Source organism: Mugil cephalus, chromosome 23 (assembly GCF_022458985.1).
Source record: "Mugil cephalus isolate CIBA_MC_2020 chromosome 23, CIBA_Mcephalus_1.1, whole genome shotgun sequence".
In the NCBI taxonomy this organism is placed as follows: Eukaryota; Metazoa; Chordata; class Actinopteri; order Mugiliformes; family Mugilidae; genus Mugil; species Mugil cephalus.
The window spans coordinates 12,638,630-12,658,521 of NC_061792.1; the positions used below are offsets into that span (position 1 = coordinate 12,638,630).

Sequence of the window (19,892 nt, forward strand, 5' to 3'; positions counted from 1 at the left end):
AGCTGTGACAAAGATGAAACTGATCAGTTATTTAGTTTTGAGGTGAGAGAACAAAGAGTCTGAGATCAGATCTGATGAATGAGGACCACTGTCTCTATTCATCTAGTAAGGCTGTCAGCTGGAATCCACATTTATTTCCTGAAAACATCAACACAACAAGCTTCAGGATGATCTGATTGTCTGACTGTTGTCTCTGTCTTTCTGTCCAGTCTGTCTCCATTCTCCTCTGACAGCATCTCTGAAGAAACAGCAGCAGGTTTCCAGGAAACACTTTAGATTCTGTGTCTAGTACAAAACTACTGAAAGAAGAATGAACTGACTCCAACCCTCCACTCACCTCAGAGTCTCCAGTCTGCAGTCTGGACTCTTCACAAGATCAAGAAGCTGCTTCACATCTGAATCCTTCAGGTTGTTTTTACTCAGGTCCAGATGTTTCAGATGGGAGGGGTTGGACTTCAGAGCTGAGACCAGAGAATCACAGCTGATCTTTGACAACCTGCAGGAATTCAATCTGTATAAAGAATAAAAGATGTTAATAAAATTATTGATAATCAATTAGATGTGATCAGGTTTTAATGTTCAGATCAACATTACTACGTCCTAATCAATGAGCTGTTCTCTAAAATGAGTAGAGTGACTTTGTCCTTGTTTTATTGTGGATCATCATCATGTCAGCCTTCTACACACATCATCCAAACATCAACACAACATTCAGACAACTATTCATGTCAACACACATCAATAACATGCTGCATGGATCTGGATGTGTGTGTTTGGGTTTTTTTTCTGGATACAGATGTGACTGTTTAACATCAATTACAAACATTAATTTACTTTAACAACAAACAGACGTTTTCTACACTTTCTGCAAAACACACAATGTCTTTGAGCTTTCAGACTAAATTTAGAACAAGAAAATGGAAAATAAGAACAAAAGCTGAAACCGTAAACTAAGACTTTAAGTTCTATGTGAACATAAATGAAATGAAATTAAATTAAGTTCAGTTTGTAATTAAACAAATCAGATCCAGAATAGTAACAGACATCCAGTGAACTGACCTCAGAGTCTCCAGTCTACAGTCTGGACTCTCCAGAAAACCACACAGATGTTTCACTCCTGGATCCTGCAGGTTGAAGTTGTAACTCAGCTCCAGATGTTTCAGATGGGAGGGGTTGGACTTCAGAGCTGAGACCAGATAATCACAGCTGATCTTTGACAAACTGCACCACCTCAATCTGAGTAAAGAATAAAATATGTTAATAAAATTATTGACAATCAATCAGATGTGTTCAGGTTTTAATGTTCAGATCAACATTACTATGTCCTAATCAATGAGCTGTTCTCTAAAATGAGTAGAGTGACTTTGTCCTTGTGTTATTGTGGATCAGGACCAATTCTGACACAATAAAAAGTAAATAATTCAATAAATAAATACCTAAATATATATTTAAATATAAATAATGAAATACCTAAATAAATGACCTGAATGCAATTTATTTATGAATTTATCCATTTATTTATTTATTGATGCACCACTTCACATGCACCGTAACATTTTCTTCAGATGAGGGGGGCTGTCCACACTGAAAAAAAAAAAGAAGTGAATAGTACTGTTTCTTTGTATGCGTGAGAAGATGTGATACACTACAAACATCATGTACCTGGACACGGACTCCAAATACTCCATTACTGTTAATTCTACTGTATGCATGCAAAGTATGAAAGTACTAGTTGTCAACGTCACTAATCATCCTGTATGTCACATATCTGACGTTTCCAGCAAAGATAAGAGCAGGAAAATAGTTTGAGAATCCTGTGAGTTCTGGTCACATGAATTCCTTTTAAACAGGTGAGGTGGAGCCGTGTGGCAGACAGACACGGTCAAGCAATGTAGCACTTCCTCCAAATATCTGAGGGTGGACGCTTGAGCTGGTGTACCATGCTAAATGCAACAAGTTATCAGACAGGGTCCACTGCAAAAGGTAAATAGTCCTGACTGACACTGTTACTTTCTGCCACATCAGCTAAGTGCCTCGGCTCCAGCCTGCCGTTGCTGCGCTATTTCAAATCAAGCTACCTGGCTGCTGTGAAAAGGCATGTGCAGTCTATCCGTGCACTCATGTGTGGACAGCCCCCCTCATCTGAATAACACTTTGTTGTGCACCAAGAAATAAATAGTATTTATGACATATATTTAGGTATTTATTTATTTAATTCATTCTTTATGGCAGGTATTTATTTATTTATTTATGTTTAAATTAAGTTCAGTTTGTAATTAAACAAATCAGATCCACAATAGTAACAGACATCCAGTGAACTGACCCCAGAGTCTCCAGTCTACAGTCTGGACTCTCCAGAAAACCACACAGATGTTTCATTCCTGAATCCAGCAGGTTGTTTCTACTCAGGTCCAGATGTTTCAGATGGGAGGGGTTGGACTTCAGAGCTGAGACCAGATAATCACAGCTGATCTCTGATAAACTGCAGCTCCTCAATCTGAATAAAGAATAAAATATGTTAATAAAATCATTGATAATCAATCACATGTGTTCAGGTTTTAATGTTCAGATCAACATTACTACGTCCTAATCAATGAGCTGTTCTCTAAAATGAGTAGAGTGACTTTGTCCTTGTGTTATTGTGGATCATCATCATGTCAGCCTTCTACACACATCATCCAAACATCAACACAACATTCAGACAACTATTCATGTCAACACACATCAATAACATGCTGCTGACCTCAGTCAAGTCTCTCATTACAGGATCAATATCAAATCACACATGTTGAAAACAAACTGTTCATTAGTTCATTGGTTCCATGATCTTCTTCTTCCTGTGTTTGGTATCTCAGTAGGTTGGTGTCGTTAAAATGTTAAAGGACAAGTTCAAATTTTCAAGTCTGTCTTCAAACAACAGTCACATGTCAGATGAACATTACAGAGTTCTTAGAATTCCTACTGTCCACACTGACTGTGAAGTGGTCTCTTCCTAACACAACTACACTGGAAGAAATGACTTGATGAGTTTCTCCACAGACAGTATGAACAGAAAGAATGATTCCTGACTCCAATAACTCTTTAAATGTACATGTGAACACTAGACTGGTACTGATTTGAGATCAGACCGACCACCGATGACTGAGACCTGCTGATATTAACAACATGATGCTCCTTCATTTAAACCAACTGTTGCTGCTCCATTTTCTATCTGTCAATACAGACAAGAGAACTGTTTAATGTGATAAAAACATTCAGTGAACTGACCCCAGAGTCTCTAGTCTACAGTTTGGACTCTTCAGTCCATCACACAGATGCTTCACTCCTGAATCCTGCAGGAAGTTGTTGCGACTCATGTCCAACTCTGTCAGATGGGAGGGGTTGGACTTCAGAGCTGAGGCCACAACGTCACAGTGACTCTCTGAGAGTTCACAGTTAGAAAATCTGTCATGACACATAAATATAAAATATGTTAATATGAATGAAGACACTTTATTATTCACTTCATGCATTTGAATGAACAGTTGGACTCATCTTGTTTGACATTTTGTTTTTCACATCAATGATTCAGCTTCTTATCTGACATGACACAATAATTCTCATCAGTTTCTCTTAAACCTGCAGACTTTTAAATTTTGTTGTGTTTAATCTGCAAATGAATGGAGATAAATGGAGTTACATTTAGGCATCTTCCACACAGTCTGTCAGTGTGAACTGATCTAATGTCTGATTCTACAAAGAACAGACATGTAATGTTTGCGATAAATAAGTTTAATAGGGTGATAATTTTACAGTGTGAACATTTAAAGAACTAAACTGATTTATAATGTTAATCACATCTGGACTCACTGAGCCTTTCTGCAGTTCCTCACAGCTGGAATCAGTCTCCATCGTCCCTCCCATGATGTGTTGAACTTCTCCAGGTCCAACTCATCCAGAACCTCCTCTGACATCTGCAGCATGTAGGCCAGAGCTGAGCAGTGGATCTCAGAGAGTTCCTTCTCTGATCTGTTCTCTGACTTCAGGAACTCTTGGATCTCCTGATGAACTGAGAGGTCGTTCATCTCCATCAGACAGTGGAAGATGTTGATGTTTCTGTCAGGAGAAATGTTGGACTTGTTCATCTCCTTCAGGTTGTTGATGGCTCTCTGGATGATTTCTGGTCTGATCTGTGTCTGACCCAGCAGACCTCTTAACAGTCTCTGGTTGGACTGCAGACAGACACCATGAAGGAAGCGAACCATCAGGTCCAGGTGACCATTTTTACTCTCCAGGGATTTCTCAATGACTCTGTTCAGGAAGACATCCAGAGTTGAGTTATTGTAGTTTCGTCCCAGAAAGTCCTCCAGCACCTCTGTCTTCCTGTTGGTGTAACAGTGGATCATGTAGACTGCAGCCAGAAACTCCTGAACACTCAGATGGACGAAGCAGAACACCTTGTCCTGGTACAGTCCTCTCTCCTCTTTAAAGATCTGTGTCAACACTCCTGAGTACACGGAGGCTGCTCTGATATCGATGCCACACTCTGTCAGGTCTGATTCATAGAAGATCAGGTTTCCTTTCAGCAGCTGATCAAAAGCCAGTTTTCCCAGAGACTCAATCATCTCCCTGGTCTCTGGACTCCACTGTGGATCTGTCTCAGATCCTCCATCATACTTGACCTTCTTCACTTTGGTCTGAACCACCAGGAAGTGGATGTACATCTCAGTCAGGGTCTTGGGCAGCTCTCCTCTCTCTCTGGTTTCCAACACATCCTCCAGAACTGTAGCAGAGATCCAGCAGAAGACTGGGATGTGACACATGATATGGAGGCTTTGTGATGTCTTGATGTGGGAGATGATGCTGCTGGCCTGCTCCTCATCTCTGAATCTCTTCCTGAAGTACTCCTCCTTCTGGGGGTCAGTGAACCCTCTGACCTCTGTCACCATGTCAACACACTCAGGAGGGATCTGATTGGCTGCTGCAGGTCGTGTGGTTATCCAGAGGTGAGCAGAGGGAAGCAGTTTCCCCAGGATGAGGTTTGTCAGCAGCACATCCACTGAGGTGGACTCTGTAACATCAGTCAGGATCTCAGTCTTGTGGAAGTCCAGAGGAAGTCGACACTCATCCAGACCGTCAAAGATGAACACAACCTGGAACTCTTCAAAGCTGCAGATTCCTGCTTCTTTGGTTTCAGTGAAGAAGTGATGAACAAGTTCCACCAAGCTGAACTTTCTGTCTTTCAACACATTCAGCTCTCTGAAAGTCAATGGAAATGTGAAGTGGATGTCCTGGTTGGCTTTGTCTTCAGCCCAGTCCAGAGTGAACTTCTGTGTTAAGACTGTTTTCCCAATGCCAGCCACTCCCTTTGTCATCACTCTTCTGATTGGTTTCTGTCTTCCAGGTGAGGCTTTAAAGATGTCTTCTGGTCTGATGGTTGTTTCTGGTCTGACTAGTTTCCTGGATGCTGTTTCAATCTGTCTGACCTCATGTTCATCATTGACCTCTATAGTCTCTCCCTCTGTGATGTAGAGCTCTGTGTAGATCTCATTCAGAAGAGTTGAGTTTCCTGCTTTAGCAATCCCCTCAAACACACACTGGAACTTCTCCTTCAGACTAGATTTAAGTTCACGTTGACAAACTTCAGCAAAGTGTCCTGAATGAGCAAACAACAAATTAAATCAGTAAATAGATTTTCAACATTTCCTGAAAGAATGACTGATTATACTGTATCTTTGTTCATCTCTTGAGACATTAGTAAATGTTTAATTCATTCATCAGGTTCAATGTTCATAGAAGTTCTCTTACTGATCTGCAGATGTTCAACCAGCTCCTCCTGCTTCATTCTCCTCGGGAAATTCAGAAAACTGTCTGAATGAGAACCAGACTGAAATCATAGAGACAAACATCAGATCCATGTTGGACAGACTGACAGTCCACTGGTCTACAAAGAGCAGCATGGAGATGATGCAAAGTAGTTGTTGTCCATGTACAGACCTTAAATATGGAGTCCAGCTGTGTTTGATGCTGATGAACAGACTGATCACTGAGAACATTTAAACTCTGCTGCTTCATTCTGTGAATGAATCATCAACAATTAGTTGACATCATATCAGTCCACAGAGAACAACACGTAGATGTCCATGAAGTGATATCTGGATGTGAACAGTGAATCAGATGACTCCTTGTAGTTATTAAGGTTGATTATTCTTTCTGATCCACTGAGAATCAACAGCTTTCAGCTCTTGCTTCTTGATGTTTGGTCACTAACTGTATTTACATCTGATTTCTGACATAACTTCTGGTTCCATTTGTCTCTTGGATGAATAATGTTAATGTTGATCTTATAACAGAGTCAGTCAGGTTCAGGTTATGGTGTCTTGTTCTTCTCACTTTCTCCTGAGATAAACACAGGATAGACTCTGCACTGGAACACACTGATATCAAGTCTATACTGATACAGACACATGTGATGATTCATCTCCACAGTCAGCTCCTGGTTTCCTCGTTCATTCATTGTCAGCAGGTAGCACAGTTTATCATCATCATATCAACAGGAACAGAGAATATAACAGTTAGTATATGTACGTCTCACTGATCATCATCTGAACCAGACTGGTTGGACTAGAGATAACTTCACATATATTAGATTTAATTTCTTTAATATAAACATGTCAAATAGTCAAATCCATGATCAATAAATTACAGTCAAAGATGAACCAGTAACTTGTTTTACCTTTGATCATCAGTGGAAACTTGTTCATTAAAAGTCACTACTAAGTCTTTTGACCAGTCACTCTTGTAGGACACACAGCTGGGTTCAGGTGAGTCTGGTCTTTGATGGATCCTGAAAAAAAAAACAGTGATGATGAACTCACTGAAGCTCAGATATTCAGCTAAATGATGCATTAATAGCATCCAGGGGAGTCTTAAGTTTTAACATGTTCAAGTGCTTAGAGTAACGTTATCTTACCGCTCCTTAGATAAAGGTTTTTGATCATTTGAACAGTCACTCCCGAGGGACACACAGCTGGGTTGTGGTTCATCCCTGCGAATAATTCAATGAAGATACTTTAACCGAACCAAATGTGATGTTCTTTCTATCATTGTATACAGGACTCAACAACATAGTGAGGAGTCATCACATCAGTGCTTTAAAAAAAAAGAACAAATGTGAACAGAGAATAAAATATTCCTCACAACACAATCACAATCAATCCCATTTAAAACCCAGACCATATTAACAGACCATAATGAAGGAGCTGAGAGTTGAATTATAAGTGTTCATCTCACCTCTGATCACTGGTCTGGTTCTCATGTTCTCCACTCAGAGTGGTTTTAGAGGGAGGGACTCCCTCCTCTCTGTCCTCACACTGATCCATTCTGCTGGATTCACTTCAGCTCACACACACTTTCTACCTTCACCTGCAGAGGAAACACAAATCATTCATCTGAACATCAAATCCTTGACATTATTTCTGCTGCAAAAACATCAGCTGCTCCTCCAGTGACTGGTTTTTCTGAAACTGTAAAAGTAAAGAGCAGTTACACAAGTGCCGACTCTGATACTTCATCTTTGCTTGTTTTTTTAAAGGTTTCACAGTACTTGTGTCTGGCATTAATTCAAGATTATTTTATTGTCATTTCTCTCTGTGTACGCAATGAAATATTGTTTCTCATCCATGGTTTAACTGGTAGAAGGAGGTTGAGTGAGGATGTTAATTTAGGAAGGGTGGACAGTCCACTGATCATCCCCACAGCCTGAGGAATGGATGTTCTACAGATAATGCTTGCATGTGTTCTCCCTGTGGGGAGTAGGGAGAAGATGTGATGGGAGGGATGACGTGAGGCTTTAATGATGGAGGTGGCTTTATGGATGCAGCTCTGCTTGTATGATTTCAACAAGGAGGAACGTTGAGTGCTGATGATCTTGCTGGCCGCCTTCACAGTTCTGTTCAGCTGTTTTTATTCCTTTTAGCTGCAACTGCTAAAGCAGGAGGTGAAACTGTAGGTGATGATGCTTTCCACAGTACCTCTGTCGAATGGGAGGAGATGTGAGGTGGGGAGGCCGGTTTTCTTGAGTCTGCAAAGTGAGTTTTTTTTTTGATGACTGCTGTGGTGTTGGAGGATGAGGGGATATCACCAGGAGTGTGGACACCAAGGTATTTCACATTACTCACCCTCTCCACAGCCGTTCCGTCAGTCAATAATCTAATAATAAACAGGGACTACGGATAGAAATGAGCATTTCTGCTGTAATCCAGCATGTATACATTGATGTATGTTTGTTCATTAATTGCACTGTCCCTTTCAAATAAACAGAAGAATAAAAAGGGAGAAAGTAGATGTGGCCCAAACACCACAGAGCAGAAACAAACAGTAACATGACAGAAGTTGATAAAGTTAAGTCCAAAGAGCTGAGCCATAAACTGTGAGTGGACACTAACCACTGTGACACAGGTGAGCTACTTCCTGGAACGAGTCCGGCTTCACCTGTAATTTAACATTATAAAAAAGACCTTTGACCAGTCTGTGAAATCTATGGAGCCAAACAACCGACTTTAAAAACAATATTTGGCATTGAAGCGGAGTAACGTCCATTCACCTGGATTAATACACTCACACACAGACACAAAATGGTGGATAGATTTATAGTTGCCTCCTTCGTTTTCTTTCTGCAGGTTAAAAAGGACTTGGAGTCAGCCACGGCCAGACATGCATGTGTGGTGTCACCTGGTCGCATCAAGAAGGATTGATGAGGTCGGCCTAATAAGGGCTGGACTGCTCTTTCACTCTATTACTATGTGCCCTATTGTTGACTTAGCTCCTCTACTGGGACACCCTTACCCTCCTGGACTTTCCCATCTCCCCAGAGATCTACACAGAACCCCCCTGGACTCCACCAGGTCCTACCAGCACCACATGCCTCTCTTCCTCTGTCCATCCTTCAACATCTTCATTGTCCTTTGTTCTCCCCCTCTATTCCCTGCCCTCCCTGCCACACGAGGTCACTCCACTCCACAAAGATCAACAAACTCGCTCCCAAGGAGGGACTCACTCAAAAACTGCCAGACCGGGCAGCTACAAGATGGAAGCAGCAGGCGACAAAAGCTTTGATGGAAGGAGAAGAGTTTTTATGTTTGTTTGTTTTTTTCTGCATTTCTGCTTCTGGAAGCAGAAGTTTCATGCAACTCAGTGCTCTTCATCCTTCAGACTCAAACTCTGACAAAAGGAATCTAAAGGACAGCAACAGAAACGAGGTGTCTATAAAAACAGATGTACACAATGACGAACAAATACCCATCAAAACAAACCTTCATCCTCGTGCATGCTTTGCCATGACCCACATCAGCTCCACAAGTGTCCACATCTGATGAATCAGTCATTAGAGGACAGAAGGGCATATGACAAGGATGATAAACTGTTGCCTGAAACAAGACCATGTGGCAAAGGACTGTCAACACTGACTCAGATGTGACGCCTGCATGAAGAGGCGTCCAACTATCCAACTACGGCAAACAGACAACCGACAGGAAAAATGATGTGAGCACGGAAAATGCAACACAAACTAACACATCAGAGACAATAACTGTGCGGCCATGTCTAGTTGCAAGGGAGGGACTCTCTTCTAGTGGCTCTATGATCCACAGCGAACTCCACCCGAAGCCAAGACGAACCCAAACACGATCCTCCGTGATCTCCTCCACCTGGCGTTCCAGACACAGCAAAGACCCACAGAAACCACAACTGCTGCCTTCCCAACGAGTCCAATAAGAGCCGAGGGTTTTGACTGTGATGTCACATCACGTGTTTTTGACTAATATAGTGGCTTCCTTTGTCACTATCTTTGCATATTGGTATGAAGGTCTTGTGCCGTTTTATTTTAGACATAATAACTTGTTTGAATAAACTTAGTGAAACAGCACTCGTCTACACTCCATGACACGGTCAAAAAACACATGGCTTCCCCAGTGTGTGCACCTGCGCTGATTAAACCACCTGACTATAGGCCTAAACATACAGTCACCTAGGCGCACAAACATGCACAACACACACAAAGAAACAAAAAATGAACAATCTGGGCCTACACAGTAGATCAGTGGTAAAAACAATAAACATTTAAAGGTTTCTGATCAGGTATTCTCTCTCATTATGAGACCTTTGTAGAAATTAAGACATAAACAAAACAAACAGCTCAAGAGGATGAACCACAGAGATGGTTGACATGTGTTCAGTGTGGTGGCTACAGGTGTAAAGGTCTTCTGATGACAGGTTTCCTGTTAATAATAATAATAATAATAATAATAATAATAATAATAATAATAATAATAATAATAATAATAATAATAATAACACCTTCAGACAGTTTTCAAATCTCCAAGTGACATTAACTCATGTAAAGAGACAAAGTTATTATATAAAAAACACATTACGATGCCTTTCCTTCATAAATATTCAGTGACTGACTCCAGATCAAACAGGTCACTGATGGGATTTAGTGCTGAAACAGTGAACAGCAAGAAAACCAACGTGACATGAAGCTACAGTGGTAGAAAAATAAAACCTTTCCTCCAAGTGACTCATTACTGGGAGGATAGATTATTAGGAACAGTCCAAGCTGAAGGATTCAGCAGCAGAAAGATTAAATGTCCTATTTTCCCTGAACGCAGCAGTGAGATGGCGACAACATTCATCTGTTCATCCTCTGTTCTGTTGCTGTAATGTTTAGTTCAGTATTTTAATATTTAATAGAATATTTCGGTCATATTAAAATACTGTGTAAACATTTTTCTGTGTCATATTGTAGAAATAAATTCAAAACATCAGTCACTGTTCAAATAACTGTGACAGAGAAAAGATGAACTACAAGGCGTCAATTTAATGAATCCAAACAATTAATGTATTTAAATGATTAAAACTGCCTCCAGTGGTCACTGTCAGTAACTACATCTTTCCACATCCAATAAAACTGTTGTTCACATCCAGGGGAGATTCTCGGCTCAGAGCTTTAGAGGTTCTTTAGTGTCAAACGACTGAGTCACAAAACTATTGTTTGGTGCTAAAATTTAAAAAAGAAAATGCATTCAAATGAGGAGATGAATTAGGAACAAGTGCAAAACAAATTTAAAGATATGAAAGTCAATAAACATACGCAGCCCTGCAATAAGAGACAACAACATTAGTCCATCCTTAGTCTCTGTTTAAACCACATACTTTCTACCATTGTGCTGAGTTTTTGAGTCGTCTTATCATAGAGAACATTCTTATTTTAGGGATGTTGGGACAAACATATGTGAATACATTTAATATTAAACTGTTAAAATGCTTCTCTGATGAGAGGAGGAGAGAGGAGTAGCCTATGATCAGAATAAAGAAGCACAGTCTCTGTCCTACTGTCACGTTTTATTTTGAAAATACTTCAGATCAGGTCAAATAATATTCTGGTGAATATTAAGAAAGTTTTTCAGAGATGTTATCGTGAGAAACACGTTGTTATTATGAGGAATAAATCATCTAAACTAGATTAAACTGCAGCGGAGTAACGTCCGTTCACCTGAATTAATGCACTCACACACAGACACAAAATGGCGGATGGATTTATAGTCGCCTCCTTTCTATACTTTCTATTTTCAGCTCAGTCTCTGTCACCGTGAACTATTTCTGTATGTAAGTATTTCTGCTGGAACCAAACTGATATTAAAGAGTTAAACATTATAAACTACTGACTTGAGCTTCAGACAGAGTTTACACAGAGAAAAAGATCTGCGTCACAACGGTGGTGAAAGTGAAAATAACTTCAGACTTAAATCTGAGGCTGGATCCAGATTAATGAAGATTTAATAATTTAATTTAATCATACACATACATCAGCATACTGTTTGATTCCAGTGAATCATTTATCTCATAATAATATAGACTGATTTTCAAACAGAGTGATACAAACTTAATAATGAAATAAGAAGTGAACATCTTCCACAAACATTACAGAGTAGAAACAAACATTAAAGTTACTGAAGACAAAGTTAAAGCTTTAAACAAATCAAACTTACAGTTTATTTAACCAGAGAGATGAAGAAGACTCCACTCCAACCTGAACACTGAACAGGTGAGTCAGCTACTTCCTGGATCAAGGGTCAGTTCACCTGTGATTGAGGCAGGACAAGAAGGAGGGATGTAGATTTTCACAATAAGACATGTTTGTTCTTGATTCATTTAATTATTGTCACTGTCAGTTTTTCTCTAATTTATTTCATGTGCAGGATCTTCATCGTCAGTGTGTTCAGGACAGAACATCAATACTGATAATTATAATAATATGTCACAGGGAATATTTTTACTCTTGATACCATAACTACATTTTCATGTTAACACAGATTGTCCGTGCAGGACTGGAGTACTTTACTACAGTCTGGTGCTTTTACTGAAGTAAATTGTTGCGCCCCGGTCGAGGGGTTTGGGGACAGAACATAAAAGACTAGGCAACGCAAGGTGATCTTTAATTACAGGACAGGAACTATTTACACATGTGCATATATCAATTGAAGCGTGGCTTCAGGGTGAACAAAAGGCCAAAACAACAATTGTTTGTTTCCACATTTTTATTGGAGTTTGTACCAAAGGAAATATGAAAGATTTTATATTTTGAATGAACTATATTTATTCTCACATCTGGAATTGTTGGTCACTTTCAGAATATGATTCTCCATAAAAAACATGTATCCAGCTCAGTGAATTATTTGATGATCATAAAAACAATGTGGTGTAATAATGACATAGTACTTAGTACTTATTATTCAAATACTCAAAGAATAAATATCTGACGGATAAATCCACAATAAATGAATCTGTGCTTATGGCCTATGATTAATAGCAGCATCAGTCAAATTAAAATAAACTATTATCACATTTGTACTTTTGCTATGTTAAGAACAATTTACTGAAAACTCTTGAAGTTCATGGACACACAGGCCAACAAATCACCTGACAGTTTCAATAAAGAAAATAATATAGAAAATGCAAAATCACATTATTTTTACAAAATATTGGCTTTTACCAGGATACAAGCTTTTTATTGGTCTACAAATCACAGACGTTTTATAACACTTTATTTACAACTAATCTTTCTTCCAGATAATTACACAGAACTTTGACTCATAACTTCTTAAAATACAATCTGTTATTTACCAGAATTTCTGTCTTAATGCTAAATAATAAAAAATATAAATAAAATTATGATAAAAAAAAACGTATATAAAAATATATATTATTTATTTTCAAGTACAAATATGCATGAAATATTTTAATATTTTACAAGCATTTATATTTAAAAGTAATATGAAAAATAATAACAGTCCTTCTTGCTACAGTTTCATTTATAAGGGGTACTTTATTTTCATTCACTACAGCACACAGATGTTTCGCCTTTTACTTTTGAATGTTAACCGGAAGTACTGTCCGTATGTAATTTTAATTAACTTAACGCTTCACGTGTAATGACAGTTTCTGTCCACTAGAGGGCAGCAGCACTCTTTGTCTGTATGTGAGTCCATAGACATGATAGAGTGAGAGCTACAGGCTAGGCTAGGTTAGCTGGTGCTAATTACAGCGGATATTCTGTGTCTGCTCTATTTAACTACTTTATTTCACATAAATGACCCGTCGGATTGACGCTGTTCCACAACTTACAAATGCGATTTGCATTTTTCTGATAGTTTTGCATTTATTTATTTTATGATAAGTCGTACAGTAAACTGAAGCTGTAGCACTTCTGCTAGTTACATGTTCCCGATTGGTAAATTTATTCCGCTACCATCAAGCTACACGATATCGACAGTAACGCACGACTAAAATAATCAATGAAATAAAACAGATATTTGATGATGTGCTTGAATTTTTTTGATCTGTGTGTTGAAAACTGGCCCCTTATTTTAAAGAAAACACTGCCAGTATCAATGGGGACGATGGTTAGCTCTACTACTAGCTTGGCTGTAGTTACACTTTACGGCCACAAGAGGGCCTGACTTTAACATACGGCTCTGTGTTTGGACATTAACTGGTTATAGATTTGTTTTTCGTGGACTATATCTAACTAGATCTGTAACGAATAATTAATTAGAGCTGAGGTCTGATCCTATAATGTTTTGGTATAATTTTTAAAATATTCTTTTCATTTCTATACAGTTATTGACCCCAATACTTCGGGTGTAACGACTTCAGAAGACGTAGGTGTAGTTACAAACTGTGGCCACCGGAGGGCAGTGAACAAACAACCTCATCAATCAACCACAATTATCATATATAATTTTATTTATTTATCCTTCTCAATTTAATATTATTCAGCCTTTTCACCTGAAATTATCTTCAGGGACATTTATAAATTATTAAAATATTCCAACTAAAAGAAATTGATAATCACTACAAGGAGAATTTATTTATATTTTCCTAATTAAAGGCTGTGGCTAAGAGAAACTTTGACATGGAAATAAATGCTCATTAAAAATGCCAACAAGGTGAAATAAATATCTTTAATTGTTTTCATTGTCGTAGTCATAATTGTTGTAATTCTGAACATAAAAATGTTGCAGAGTTTTACCAAAAAAGAGCAACTATTCAATGACACCACTGTGTCTCTCGTGACACAACCATGGATAAATTCTCCCATTTAAAAATAAAGTAAAACATAAAATATATATTATTTACCACTGATATAAACCAGCACATTGGTCACAGTCCAATCAGAATTATAAATATGGTTTCGTTTACAACACACAGAGACCAAACATGAGAGATATATGTGTACTTTTGTTTTTATAAAATGAAAAAAAGAGGGTAAAATATAGTTTTATGCATTTGTACATTATCCTATTGTTTATTTATTTTTTTTCTTAGATTTTACTTTTATCATTTTAACATTCTCAACCCTACAGTCAGGATGCTCAAGGTATTTTAGGCGCAATGTTCAATCAACACAATTTGAAGTAAATGCACATTTAAAAACTCACATAAAAAGATAGAAATTACACACACAATCATTACATCTGTAAATCAAGTGAACACCAATTTCATGGCACAGTAATGTAAGAGTAAAAATTAAATTTAAAAATAACTTATTTCCATAGTTTTTCTGCACTGGAGTTCATAGTTCAAATATTATTTATTTTCAAGTACAAATATGCATGGAATATTTTTCTATTTTAAAAGCATTTGTATTTAAATGTAATATAAAAAAAAACAACAGTCCTTCTTGCAAGAGTTTCATTTATAAAGGGTACTTTATTTTCACTACAACACACAGGTGTTTCGCCTTTTACTTTTGAATTGTAACCGGAAGTACTATCCGTATGTAATTTTTATTAACTTAACGCTACATGTGTAATGACAGTTTCTGTCCACTAGAGGGCAGCAACACTCGTTGTCTGTATGTGAGTCCATAGACATGATAGAGTGAGAGCCACAGGCTAGGCTAGGTTAGCTGGTGCTAATTACAGCGGATTTTCTGTGTCTGCTCTATTTAACTACTTTATTTCACATAAATGACCCCTCGGATTAACGCTGCTCCACAACATTTAAATGCGAATCGCATTCCTCTCATAGTAGTATAGTTTATAATAAGTCTTACAGTAAACTGAAGCTGTAGCACTTGTGCTAGTTACATGTTCCCGATTGGTAAATTTAATCCGCTACCATCAAACTACACGATATCGACAGAAACGCAAAATAATCGGTGAAATAAAAGAGATATTTAATGATGTGCGTGAATTATTTTGAACTGTGTGTTGAAAACTGGCCCCTTATTTTAAAGAAAACACTGCCAGTATCAATGGGGACGATGGTTAGCTCTACTACTAGCTTGGCTGTAGTTACACTTTACGGCCACAAGAGGGCCTGACTTTAACATACGGCTCTGTGTTTGGGCATTAACTGGTTATAGATTTGTTTTTCGTGGACTTTATCTAACTAGATCTGTAACGAATAATTAATTAGAGCTAAGGTCTGATCCTATAATGTTCTGATATCATTTTTAAAATATTCTTTTCATTTCTATACAGTTATTGACCCCAATACTTCGGGTGTAACGACTTCAGAGACGTAGGTGTAGTTACAAACTGTGGCCACCGGAGGGCAGTGAACAAACAACCTCATCAATCAACCACAATTATCACATACAATTTTATTTATTTATCCTCCTCAATTCAGCCTTTTCACCTGAAATTATCTTCAGGGACATTTATAAATTATTAAAATATTCCAACTAAAAGAAATTGATAATCACTACAAGGAGAATTTATTTATATTTTCCTAATTATAGGCTGTGGCTAAGAGAAACTTTGACATGGAAATACATGCTCATTAAAAATGCCAACAAGGTGAAATAAATATCTTTAATTGTTTTCATTGTCGTAGTCATAATTGTTGTAATTCTGAACATAGAAATGTTGCAGAGTTTTGCCAAAAAAAGAGCAACTATTCAACGACACCACTGTGTCTCTCAGGATCCAACCATGGATAAAATCTCCCATTTAAAAATAAAGTAAAACTTAAAATATATATTTTTTATCACTGATATAAACCGACGCATTGGTCACAATCCAATCAGAATTATAAATATGGGTTCGTTTACAACACACAGAGACCAAACATGAGAGATATATGTGTACTTTTGTTTTTATAAAATGAAAAAAAAGAGGGTAAAATATAGTTTTAGGCATTCGTACATTATCTTATTGTTTATTTATTTTTTTTCTTAGATTTTACTTTTATCATTTTAACATTCTCAACCCTACAGTCAGGATGCTCAAGGCATTTTAGACGCAGTGTTCAATCAACACAATCTGAAGCAAATGCACATTTAAAAACTCACATAAAAAGATAGAAATTACACACACAATCATTACATCTGTAAATCAAGTGAACACCAATTTCAAAGCATAATAATGTGATACTAAAAATTAAATTTAAAAAATAAATTATTTCCATCGTTTTTCTGCACTGGAGTTCATAGTTAAAATATTATTAATTTTCAAGTATATGCATGGAATATTTTTCTATTTAAAAGCATTTATATTTAAATGTAATGTAAAAAATAATAACAGTCCTTCTTGAAAAAGTTTAATTTATAAGGGGTACTTTATTTTCACAGGAGGCCCTCACTACAGAACACAGGTGTTTCGCCTTTTACTTTTGAATTGTAACCGGAAGTACTATCCGTATGTAATTTTTATTAACTTAACGCTTCACGTGTAATGACAGTTTCTGTCCACTAGAGGCAGCAACACTCGTTGTCTGTATGTGAGTCCATAGAAATAATAGAGTGAGAGCCACAGGCTAGGCTAGGTTAGCTGGTGCTAATTACAGCGGATTTTCTATGTCTGTTCTATTTAACTAATTCATTTCATATAAATGACCCGTCGGATTGACGCTGCTCCACAACTTTCAAAGGCGAATCGCATTTTCTCATAGTTTTGCATTTATTTATTTTATGATAAGTCGTACAGTAAACTGAAACTGTCGCATTTGTGCGAGTTACATGTTCCCGATTGGTAAATTTAATCCGCTACCATCAAGCTACACGATATCGACAGCAACGCACGACTAAAGTAATCAGTGAAATAAAAGAGATATTTGATGATGTGCGTGAATTATTTGGATCTGTGTGTTGAAAACTGGCCCCTTATTTTAAAGAAAACACTGCCAGTATCAATGGGGACGATGGTTAGCTCTACTACTAGCTTGGCTGTAGTTACACTTTACGGCCACAAGAGGGCCTGACTTTAACATACGGCTCTGTGTTTGGACATTAACTGGTTATAGATTTGTTTTTCGTGGACTATATCTAACTAGATCTGTAACGAATAATTAATTAGAGCTGAGGTCTGATCCTATAATGTTTTGGTATAATTTTTAAAATATTCTTTTCATTTCTATACAGTTATTGACCCCAATACTTCGGGTGTAACGACTTCAGAGACGTAGGTGTAGTTACAAACTGTGGCCACCGGAGGGCAGTGAACAAACAACCTCATCAATCAACCAAAATTATCATATATAATTTTATTTATTTATCCTTCTCAATTTAATATTATTCAGCCTTTTCATCTGAAATTATCTTCAAGGACAAAAAAAAGGTAATTGAAAATATACATGTTAAAAAATTAGGCCAATCAGAATTATAGACATGACTTCTTTTACAATACACTGAGGCCAAACATGAGATATAAGTGTATTTTTCTTTTTCTAAAATAAAAAAGGTAAAATATGATTTCATACATTTGTACATTTTGTCATATACATTTGTTTCGATTTTAATTTAATTATTTTAACGTTCTCAACCCCTACAATCAGGACACTCGAAGCATTTTGTGCACTGTTGAATAAACACAATCTGCAATAAATGCACATTTAGAAACTCACACAAAAAGATACAAATTACACACACACAGCTGTTATATCTGTACATCAAGTGAACACCAATTTCATGGCACAGTAATGTGATAATAAAAAATTATTTTAATTATAATTTATTTCACTGCAGTTCATAGTTAAAATATTATTTATTATAAAGTACAAATATGTATGGAATATTTTTCGATTTAAAAAATTAAATTATATTAAATATGTTTCAAAATGTGATGTAAAAATAATAACAATAACAATTTATAAGAGGTAATTATGATCATAGGAGGTGTTTATGTCACTTTTACTTTTGAAATTGTAACCGGAAGTAATACACATGTAGTGACTGTTTCTGTCCACTAGAGGGCAGCAACACTCGTTGTCTGTATGTGAGTCCACACGAACATAATCAGAGGAAGTGAGAACCACAGGCCAGGCTAGGTTAGCTGGTGCTAATTATAGCGGATATTCTGTGTCTGCTCTATTTAACTACTTTGTTTCACATAAATAACCCATCGGATTAACACTGCTTCACATTTTTGAAGCACGAATTGCATCCGTCTCATAGTTTAGCATTTTATAAGATAAACTAAAGCTGTAGCACTTTCGCAAGTTATATTTTGCCGTTTAGCAATTTTAATATGCTACCATCGACATCAATGCATGACCAAAACAATCAGTGAAATAAAATAAAGAGAATTATTTTGAAATGTGTGTTGAAGAACTCGCAGCTTATTTTAAATAAATGAATAAAATACTGGCAGCGCCAATAGGGAAGCTGGTTAGCTCTACTGCTAGCTCGGCTAACCGTTTCTCCGCTTTAATATAATAAAATTATGTTTGATATAATATACATGATAAATGACATTATTTATATTATATTTCACAGCATATGTATTTTATTTTTTTCTACATAATAAAATTATTCATAATGTGTTTTCTTCTTTGTATATTTTTGACCGGAAGTGAAAACTATATTAAATGTTTCTAACTTTACAGTAATTGCACTGTAGTTATACTTTCTGGCCACAAGGGGGCGTAAACATACTGTATTTGGGCAGAGCCGTATATTAGAGAGAGAGATTAGTTTTACTTGTATCGCTCCATTGTTTCCATAATTAACAAGAAAGAAAAGGAAAGATTGTTGATGCTGGCAACTTTTACACAGAATATTTGCTTTTGTTTTTAATGTGTCTGAATAATTCAAGAGGAACTGGACTTCACGTGTTGGTACTGTTAGAATAGTTTGGGTTGCAGTTCTGTTGATGGTCTTAAACAGTGGTGTAGTCTAGTTTATTCTAGTGGGTATACTCTGATTGTTCCCCTCCCAGCCTCGTACACCCCCCGTCCTGGAGCAACATCTGTCCTGCAGCCCCCCTCCCAGAGCAGCAGCTGCTCCAAAATGGCCCCACACAAGAACCACCAGGCTCATTAATGCATAAAGTCTGGATCCACACATAACTGAGGTCATGAAAGACTGGTTATGTCTTATCTGAATGTAAATGTATTGGAAGCAACAC

General features: G+C 37.2%; 1 protein-coding gene and 1 long non-coding RNA gene across 2 annotated transcripts in view; both read right to left on the minus strand.

The window, feature by feature from the left end:
* LOC125001222 (NACHT, LRR and PYD domains-containing protein 3-like) overlaps nt 1–19,892 on the minus strand; it is a 174,398-nt gene that overhangs the window by 53,469 nt on the left and 101,037 nt on the right. Inside the window, exons 6-9 of the mRNA XM_047577144.1 lie at nt 5,977–6,055; nt 5,788–5,866; nt 4,671–5,635; nt 186–226 (exon numbers count right to left, since the gene is read on the minus strand). Coding sequence (XP_047433100.1) covers nt 186–226; nt 4,671–5,635; nt 5,788–5,866; nt 5,977–6,055 — 1,164 coding nt within the window. The remainder of the gene's footprint in view (nt 1–185; nt 227–4,670; nt 5,636–5,787; nt 5,867–5,976; nt 6,056–19,892) is intronic.
* LOC125001082 lies at nt 12,561–16,986 on the minus strand. The gene is made up of 2 exons (XR_007111493.1): nt 16,186–16,986; nt 12,561–14,328 (listed from the first exon to the last, which is right to left on the minus strand). It is a non-coding gene; the product is annotated as an uncharacterized LOC125001082 (long non-coding RNA).